This window comes from Chanos chanos, chromosome 1, assembly GCF_902362185.1.
Source record: "Chanos chanos chromosome 1, fChaCha1.1, whole genome shotgun sequence".
In the NCBI taxonomy this organism is placed as follows: Eukaryota; Metazoa; Chordata; class Actinopteri; order Gonorynchiformes; family Chanidae; genus Chanos; species Chanos chanos.
In genome coordinates, this window is record NC_044495.1 from 50,891,349 (window position 1) to 50,901,767 (window position 10,419).

The window sequence follows — 10,419 nt, forward strand, 5'->3', positions numbered from 1 at the left end:
ATGCCAGCGGGTTAGGCCGTCCGCTGACAGGTTGCCAAACAGATCCATGCTGTTCGTGGCTCGAAAGCAACAGATCTGAATGCTCTGCGCTCATCTGCAATTCATGTTGCTTAAACATGAATGGAATGAGGTAACTGAATCTAATTTGTTCTGGTACCAAAATTTGTTTGTCAAACAGCACCCAGTTTTTCATTTGAGGTAAGTCTCGACGAGATCTTGGGCTGAATGAGACATAGGTGCCGTCTTACTGGGAACACAATTCTTTCAGAATTGAAATGGGCTGGCTGAAGATCTTGGTGGGTTTGCTTTCTGAGTGAAGATGTAACCAAACAGCATAGGTTGAATACACCACCCTTCAAGCAGTAGGCCATTATCAAACATATTCAAATAAACAGGTGTGTACTGAATATTTAACGCATACTCTGTGCACACTCTTAAACCGTAATAACAATGTCAGTAAATCTAACATGAGAAAGAACCTGAGAACCTGAGACCATGATTAGTGCATCTAGTATTGCTATTATTGCTGTATATCTGTAGGTGTACACGGTAAAGACCACTCATTAAACTGTCTGGCTGGCAACCTTCCCATTTCCCTAATATGGTTGTTTAAACTTACAGATCCACATTTTTCATCTCCCCTTTAACAAATGCAAGTAACTGAGCACAAAGTAGCCCAGAACAATTAATCCACAAGTAGTTTTCAGTGCTGGATTTTTCTGCTGTGCTCGGAGAGATGTAGGACTAAAAGATACATCAGAGGTTGTCAGAATGCATGTCTGGAGACTGCCGCTATCAGTTCATAACTCTATGCCTTTATAATCAGACTGTCATTTCATTTTCAGTATAGGCACAGGAGAAGTGTTTTTTTTTTAAATATCAAACAGTTTAAAAAATTTGCTGTTTATGAGTGACATACAGGTCACGAATAAGTACAACCCGCTGTTACAGCGTGGGATGGCCGAAAACTGCAATGGAAAAAAATGACATTTTATGAAGAAATATATATTTAGACACTTTTTAAAAAATATGAACAAGAACTGTGGTGTTATGAACTCTTTTGCCATTGCCCCTGTGAAGGGAATTGCAGGTATTATCTGTTTAGCTCACATCAACGTCAGTGCAGAAGGAGATCCCTGGGGCTCTGAGTCATAGACAAACATCAGCCACCTACCTCAGTTTCTCATGTGTTTCAAGCTACAAATATATATATATATATATAAACCCTTAAGGTCACCCCCTTGTGTTTCTTTCTGAAACTACACTCATGTGCAGTCCAGGTCCTTACCAGCAGCAGAGTCATTGAACTTAGTCTCTTGCACTTTAAACATTTCCTTGACATGGACTAAGAAACTGACCATTGCACAAAAATAATTGACACATGTACATACCTAGTGCTTAGCAACCATCACTAGCTGTCACTTCCTCTGTCAACAAAAATACTGCGCTTTGTACAAATGATTGTGTACAAAGGAGGAGGAGAAGAAGAAGAAGAAGAAGAAGAAGAAGAAGAAGAAGAAGATATTTGGTGTGTATTTTAGTCTAATCAAAACTTTGCTAAGATGCATCAAACTGCAAAAGTCAACAGACAGTATAACTGCTAGTTGACTAATCAGTAAAAAATTACAACACTGCAGCTGAAAAGCTGCTGTTAAACCTGGCTTCAAACTTTTCACACAGAAGGCCTGATTGCCTCTACAAGCTCCATATTTTTCTTGAGCGGTGATTTGTGATTTGTGTCGTCAAAGGAGGTAATGCCAGTCTGAATAGCTCTAAACTGCATGTGTGGTGCTGAAAGCCTGTGGGCACATTTATTTTTATGTTAATTTATTCATGCTAATTTTACAAATTCCTCCAAACACAGCCTTGTCTCTAAATCGATTTCACATTAGGCAAATGGAGGTGCAGAACACAAGCGAAATGCATAAATCTGAATATTGAAATAATACTCACAGAATACACACACACAAAGGTTAAAGACAAATAATCTGTATTTCACATTTTGATAGGAGAACCTTCTCCCACTGTATAAAGAGTAACATTTACAGTGCAAAGTGCTAAGATTGACAACATCTGGGTGTTTTTTTTTTGTACTTCTTTTTCTTTTCTTTTTTTTTAATTCATGACACTTCATTATAATCTACATTTTTGGCCACGTCCATCGCAACAGGGGCAGAAAACAGACACTGCATAAGCAGATGCCGAGGGTTCTTTGACCTCTTTCTGACACCATCACTGACAACACTGAATCCAGCCAATGCATAGGAGACCACAGATGGTGCTGAAGTGTCAATTCATGTTTTATGTCTGGTCTGTGAAGAACAATGTATTTGGCTTCATTTATACTACTTTTACACATATTATGGTATCTCTCTTTCTCTCTCTTTTTTTTTTTTTAGGAAATGTGTGTTTATATAAATAGTTCATTTATTATATCTTATGTAACAGTACATAAATAAATTGTTCATGTATTCCCCTGCAGAAATAACTGTCCTCCAGAACAAACTGAAAGCAATCTTTAAAATCATCGTAAGAAATATCAAAAATATTCTCTTTACTTATTTCAAAATCATAAAAAAAGACATTTGTACTTACAGTTCAATTTGTTTCTTCACCATCTGAACTTTTCAATAATGAATCATACACTAGCATTGATATTTATGAGAAATGACAAGTAAAAAGCTTACTCTCAATGTCTGTACCACATTGCCAAGCATACCTGATGACCTAACTAGCAAAATGAACTCCCAGCGCACCCTGGTAGCAGCAACAACGACCTGCTAACACTTCTAATACATTTAATACTGGCATCTGATATAGAAATGTAATGTTTTAGTTTAACCGTTGAAAGTTTCAATCCTGCTACAAATATGTAAAAAAAGAAAGAAAGAAAGAAAGAAAGAAAGAGAAAAATTAAATTCCAATGAGAGTGAGCACAGCATGTTTCAACGTAGGCTATAGCTTAAATAAATTGCATGTGAGGTTGGTTTGATTCTCCTTTTATTTTCATTGAGCCTAAGTGATGCTGAGGCTAAAACCATCCCTCTTTAATATAGGGTCTAGGAGAATGCAAAGGACATCTTTATTCTTCAGTATTCTTCAACTTTTTTTTTTTTTTTCATAGGAGACAAATCGATTAGGCCTGTCTGAGAACAGCTTTCATGTTGTTTGGCTTTGTGATTCTCAATTTGTCATAGTTTTCTATTGTGTGTAAGACAGTGCCTCTAGGTCTTTAGGCTCTGTGAATTATTTGGCGTTGGCTCTGAGGGCTTTCTGTCAAACGCTGTGAGCATTAAAGCGAACCATCGCAAGGGGAAATTAAGGTGATCAGTTGACACTCTGTGAATGGTGTCTCCATGGTTGAACAAAGGGACCTGCAGGGAAAATAAGAGAAACACATCAGCTCTAGCTCAGTCACTACTGCAGTCAGAACAGACAAACGTGTAGATCAACACCATACATGAGATTATTATACTGACATTATACAGGCATAACACACGGCTGGAGACTGCTTAACGCACTGATTTTTTTTTTTTTTTAAAGTGTCTGTGTGTGTGTGTGCGTGGGGGGGGGGGATTTATTCTGTGTGAAGGTACAATAACTTAGTATAAGTTTGTTATATCAGGATTGCTGTGAAAATACCTGATCGCAAATGACCTCATCCGAGTGAGATCAAGTCATCTGCACTGCGACACAACCGATATATTTTTCTGTTTTTCAACAAATGTTTTACCGCAATTCTCTCTTCTATGAGAGCTATATGCTGTATTCACATAAAGTGACAACTCTAACAATTCCCATGACGCTGTGTAAATGCATACTGCATGCGGCTTTGTTTATTGTACACCATTGAATACTTTATCTTTGTGTATGGATCTTGCAGGAAAATTTTCAATGTCATACATTCTGCTTAGGTTTGCATCCTCAAAAGGTTGCAGAAATGGCACGAAAGCTCCAGTGACCACTTAGATAGGTTATTAGTGCACACATTCCCAAAATGTGCTCCATATAGCAGCAGGTTAGTATCATTTAATGAACAATGTTTCTACTGGCTTTTCTCACAAGCCTTCCTGTCCCTCATACTCTCTCCACCGCCCATCAGTTGATCATCAAGTTCCTGATAGACTGATTGAGTAAATCTAAAATGTCGAAAGGTGAGAAGGCCCAAAGGAATGAATGGAGAATCACATAGTGTGAAATTGTTCTGTCTTTTCTCTCTTAGTTTTTACACCGTCAGTTAAGAAAGCTACAGAGAATATTTAACAGGGAAATCAATATGAGGTTATCAAGCTTCATTAAAGACACTTAAGGTCTGCAGCAGCAGCTTGACTTGTAAAAGGTAAACAGTCTTACAACAGAGTTCTACTGGATGCAGCCATTAGGACACAGCTGTAGAAGTCTGCTCATATGAAGAATTGGTCAAACAGAAAATATTGCTCAAGAAACTATGAAAAATAATATGGCTGGGTATACTGGAAAGAGCAAGTATAGAGGCAACATTCAAATGTCATTTTAAAGATTTTAAAACGAACAATGTTGAAAATTGTTAATTTGGACGCTTTTCACTTTAGTAGTTCTTTAATTGTGCTAGCAATGCCAAAAGAGGGATCAGTTGGGTATTGAGTGGAGTACAGTGAGAAAACTAAAATATAAATGATATTTAGATGCTAATGGCAAACAGCGTAAGGTACAAGAGCGATGACCAAACAAGCGTCGGTGAAGAAAGAAAGAAGAAAAAAAGCCAAATTAAAAAACATGATCGGAGTTTCATCGTGAGGGCTCACTGTTGACTGTAACACTATCTGAACTGTCCAACTGTCATGTTGTTGAGCTCACAACATGCATTTGAATTCTCAATGCTAAGATACCACGCCAGTGGGAAAGAATCACAGTGCAACGGGCGGACTTTATCCCTGGTGTAGGCGGGAAAAATCAATTGTCTTTATCTTTATCGTCCCACACAGAGAAGCCCTGTTTACAGAAAGATGTTCGCTACAGGAACAAACATTGCGATATAATAATTTTGTGGATGTCATGTTGAAATTTTATGTTTGATGTACAGGTAACTGCCAAAAGAAAGAACACACATCTTTTCTTCTTGAGAACAGACTGACTCATGACTCATCTTACTTTTATTTTTATCTCCACTTTTTCTCTATTGATTCACCTATGCCTAAACACATGTTTGTCGATGTTATACACAGTTTATGGACTGCAGCTCAACTGTGTTTTCCATTCCTCTCTGTTAACTTCTCAAGACACTGTTCTCGATGAAACCGCGAACTCACGTACTAGATGGATGTTTGCAGTCAATTTATTCTCAGTTGCCTATTTGTTTTGCTTTGCATCTTGCACTAATGCAAGGTGAAGTATGCACTCAACAGTCACCCCGCAAACCAAAATAACTACAATAAACTGTCCAGCACTTTTACACACGACCCTAAACACGACCAGATTACGATACGATCCATGGTACTGCAACCATGCCTGCAGCTGCTTTCAATACACTTTGTATGCCTCACATGCGCAAGAGTTTTCTTTTTCCGTTATTTTACCTTTAGCAAACAAATCAATCTACACAGGGTTTTTTTTTTAATTAAAAAAAAAGACAATAATATTATCATTTACAGTTACGACACAAATACCTTCACTAGTTATAATTTCAAGCTTAATTAAGGGGGAAGGAGGATGTTTTCCACGGATTAAAAAAGTACACTCTCGCTTAATACTGTCAAAATCAGCAGAGGAAAATGGGGAAGATGGCGGGGGGGGGATATAGCCTGCCTCCCTCTGGCTAATTTCACCCTGACGATTTCACTGACAACGTGAGAATGTTGATATCAGAACATTTCATAGCTAAATACAAGAGAAGAAAATTCCAAGTCTAATGGGATTTGTGTCTTGAATGTTGTTTGCAAGTTATTTACAGTGTGGGCGGGCTTGATTTGAATACACCAGAGCATATGCTGAAACAAATCAAGTACACAGCCCAAAGGAACCACAGGCATCCATTTCCACTATAGCGCACAACTTCTCCCTTTCCATTTTTGATGTGATTTTTGATTGCTTATGGACTACACACGACCCTTATCAAACCCATGCCAGTACTGAACCCTGTTCTTACGAACTGGTGGGAAAACGAATGGTATATGTTCAAATGATATTCCGAAAAATTTTGATTTTATGTATGGTTAAATGTAGTTGTAGTGGTTTGATATCTGGGTTGATGCAAAGCTGGGGTGAAATTCTATAATCAGTATTTGTTTAATTTCTCTAATTAATGGAGACTGCTATTTTCATCTACCTCCAGGTCATGTCTGCTTTCCTTCCACCTCAAGCACTAAAACACACTCACTCCTCCCTCCATCCATCCTCTTGAATATGCAGAGTGGGGGCTTTGCCACTGTAATACCTATAAAGTTTATGAATCCTAAAATTGTTGATAATACAGAGTGTATGTGTGCAACATTTCCAAAACTGCGTGGTTACTTAGCAGAATACATTCATAATATTTTCCGTCACTGTTAACCTTCCTCCTCTAACAATAAAAATATAATTTAATGGTTAGGTATTACATACTTTTGGGAATTACATACTTAGGTATTACAGTTTTTTAAGATTGCAAGATTAAACTTTTTCTCTCGCAAATCTTTGTGAATCTTCAATCACATTTCCTACCAAATTTCGGAGGGATCACCCATGCCTGCAGAAGTGCCGCTCTTTTTATGAGCGTTTCTGTGAGGGAATAAAAAACTGTTCCCTGTACTCTAGGGGCTCCAGTAAATCGAGTGGAAGGTACTCACCATCCAGCTTTCATATGCAGATTTCCAACACTGACGTCCGTGTTCATCTCCATCCTGGATTCAATGTTCAGCTAACCCATTTTCACTAGAGTACAAAGTGCTTATAATAGAGTAAAAATAAAAGCTATGAAGACTATAAAAATGTTTCTTTAAAAAAAAAAAAAAAAAAAAAAAAAGTTGGCTAATGTCAAACCGTTGTAGTGGTGGACTTTCGAAGAATGGTTTTCTGTGGCTTTTGAGGTGGCAGGTGAGGCACATATGGTGGGTTTGCGGGGGGGAAACTATGACTGAGGCTGATTCCACCACCGTTTTCCAGCAGCTGGGTGGGTGGCGAGGACGAGCACTGATGGATGGGGCTGATCTTCATGTCAATCAATTCCGAGTGTAAGTGCACATCTGTGTTGTTCATGTCACATTGCAGGTCGCAATCGGGGCAGTACCCATGATACTGAACCTTCTCGCTGAATCGCACGCGTTCCCGCGTGACCTGAGAGCACCGGTTCTTTTCGTGCCTCAGAAGCGGCGTCGGTGACAGTCTTTTCTCGGCGATGCCCTTGGGGCCGTGACACAAGTCTCTGTTTGTCTGCGCGTTTGTTGGCATACCTGCGAAAATGCCGTTTCTTAGTAGAGTACTGTTAGCCTTGGCCGGGTTCCCTGAAGACAGATTGGTGTTCTGGTCCTCCACTCGCATGGGCGTGGAGCGAGGAGGAGGAAGAGGAGGGTGGGGCTTCTTAAGGACGGTGAGGATGGGAGGAGGCTTAAAAATGGCTTCCTCAGGGAAAGGCCTAATCTTTTCAGTACTAGACGCTGTGGTAGTTGTGGTACTGCTAGAACTGCTGTTCATGGTGTCTGTCTTCGAGCTGTCTGTCATCTCCTCCTCCAGACGAAGATCGGAGGTGAGGGAGTCAATTTCGTGAACAACCTACATGAGAAAAAAAGGAGAGGAGCGTGTAGAAAAATCAGAGGCGTGTGACAACTGCCTTGTAGTTACCCTGCATACTCGTGGTTATTATTGTGACTTGTTGCCTGTCGCATTTTCTCTAAGGTAGGCAGAATTGCCAAAACGTTTCAAAGCATTGTTTCATTTCATCTAATAATTTTAACTGGGGATTGTTTTTGATTGCTGTTGAGAAGAGAGAACACACTTGGAAATCCCTTTGAAGCATACCTGGCGCCGAAATCATCTGCATTCTGTCGCTTTGGTGTTTTGTTTTTTTTCTTTTTATACGAACTGTTGGGTTGCTTTATGCAAATAACCAGCAGACCTGTGACACAAAGTGCTTTAAAGTTTTTTTTTTTGAATGTCATAACAATATGCATAATACTCTAACCACAGAACCGTGCTAGTGTTTTCCTCTCTAAAACGACACCGACTCTACTGTCTCAGGTACAGTGCTGATTCTTTAGACCAGATCTCCTATTACAGTGCTTTTATCCTTCCTATTACACAAACTGTAAAATATGTTTAAGGTGATTCTCATACAGCGTTGGATAAATGATCACAACCATTTTTTAGTAATGGGCAAGGCTAACGCTTCTTAAAGGCTTGCAAGATTGTACAACCAAGTAATTACCATCTAAACGCACAGTATTTACCAAAATCACTCAACGACAAATAGGGCACAAGGGTAAGAACCTAAAACAGCAACTGCCTGTTTAACAGCTTCCAAAACGCAGTAAGTACAAATAGCTTCATTACAGCAGCCTACTAACAGCCATTTCAAAATGATCGCATGGATCATTGTTCCAAATCTTCAGTTCCACAGATACACGTGCATATTTCTGGCTAATCTCATCATTTACATCCTCTATTCAGAAAATGAAGGCCTTTGTTAGTAGTTGACAACTTGAATAAAATGTTCTCCGGACGAGTCTCAGAGAATATTACGCACTTCCTCTGGTCTCCATGACTGGTGTTCAAAAACACTGTGTAAGTATATAACACACTAGTAATGATATTATTATGTAATACCATATGGGGAATAGGGGGAAGAGTGAAAATTCATGCGTATGACACTAAAAAAAGGACAGCCTGCAAAACAAACGTTCATGTTGTTCAAACACAGCATTTGTAAGCCCACCAACCAATGTAATCATTTCACATGAACAGCACTGTTGGAAATACACAACCTAAGGACCGGGCAAGAGGGTCTGGAGGTTAGCCTCTGCAGATCTGAGTCATAAGTTCTGGGATACTATTGTTTCAGGTCAGTTAATATATGAACACTTAGAGCAACATTCTCCAACATCTCTTCCTTGTTTGTCAATAGTCCATAGCATTTGAATTGCAGAATGAGCTGTGATGTATGATCAAGCCATACATCATGTCAGAGTGAAATCACTATTACTTACGTGTATCTGTGGTTAAATGGATACCAAAGATATCTACTGAAGTCGACAGAATTTATGTTATAGCAGCCTACTGAGCAATATAATGTCAAATCCACATTTGTGTACTACATCTAGCCACAACTTGTTTTAGGCATATGGTGATTATGTGTGTAGATGTATAATTAACTAATTAAACCACGTTCTTTCTCGCACATGTGAGGCACGATTCTGTCTCTCTTTGACAACTATATATTTCTCAAACATGAGCGTTAAAGCATTAACACTTGTGAGCTGTCTAGCACCTAGCTACTGCTACAACCACTCTGTGCTGCTTGTTGGCTCTTGAAATATTGCAGACTCGTCACCACATTGTGCAGTGCATACTCACAGGATAATCATATCTTCTCATTTAAATAACCCTGCACTCGTAATATGTAGCTTGAAAATATGTTGTGTCACTTCTTTAGTGGTTGTTATAAAGGCCAGGAATTGTGCAGATAATACTGTGTTACAGTGTGAAGTGACGAATGTAAGGGCATAGCAGGCCGGATGTAACAATTAGTTTTCATTCATTTCGACTAGAGCAGGTAGACCATTAAACAGTCTGACAGATGAATGATAAAAACGACAGCCAGCTGTGATGGTGCCCGGAACAAAAACACAGCGCCAAGTAAATAGCTAAATACCGCAGAATCGGTTACTATATCATGTTAATGGTGAAGGCTACAGACAGCCATCAAAAAAGAGGCATTTACCAAAATCAAACGTCACAACTATCGTAAAATACGAAAATAATAACAATTACGAATCAGCAGAGATCCATTTAGTTCACATAGTAGTTTGATGATTACATTTGTCGGTCAATCAAAGTGTTGTCTTACTTGAATCAAAAACGTCCTCAGAGCTTTCACATTAGGACTTGTCCCATATGTCCAACAAGGAGGACTAAATGTTATCTATCATGAGATAAGGGCCTGTCTCAGTTAACATGAAACATAGCTAATTTGCTTGATCATATTCTGAACCTAGGTTTTCAAAAAGATAAAGGCGCCACTTATTCGACTGCAATAGAAAAGCAGAGGAAATTGATCAAACATTATAAGTATTACTTTTAATATTATGCTTACGACCAGAAAAGAACAGAACCAACCTCTTTGAGTTCTTTTGCCACATCCTTCAAGTCCCCCAAGATGTTCTCTAAATCCTCCACGATTGTCTTGATTTGTCGTTTTACTTGAACTTTGGAGACTACTCCCTCCGATTCTGCACTGGCTGTCCCTGACAT

At 38.9% G+C, this 10,419-nt stretch overlaps 1 protein-coding gene across 1 annotated transcript; it reads right to left on the reverse strand.

Annotated features, from left to right (window-relative positions):
- Positions 1-6,990: 6,990 nt before the first annotated feature.
- On the reverse strand, positions 6,991-10,419 carry prr16 (proline rich 16). Its single transcript, XM_030790048.1, has 2 exons — positions 10,285-10,419; positions 6,991-7,725 (listed from the first exon to the last, which is right to left on the reverse strand). The coding sequence occupies exons 1-2, from the start codon at positions 10,417-10,419 to the stop codon at positions 6,991-6,993; spliced, it is 870 nt and encodes a 289-aa protein (XP_030645908.1).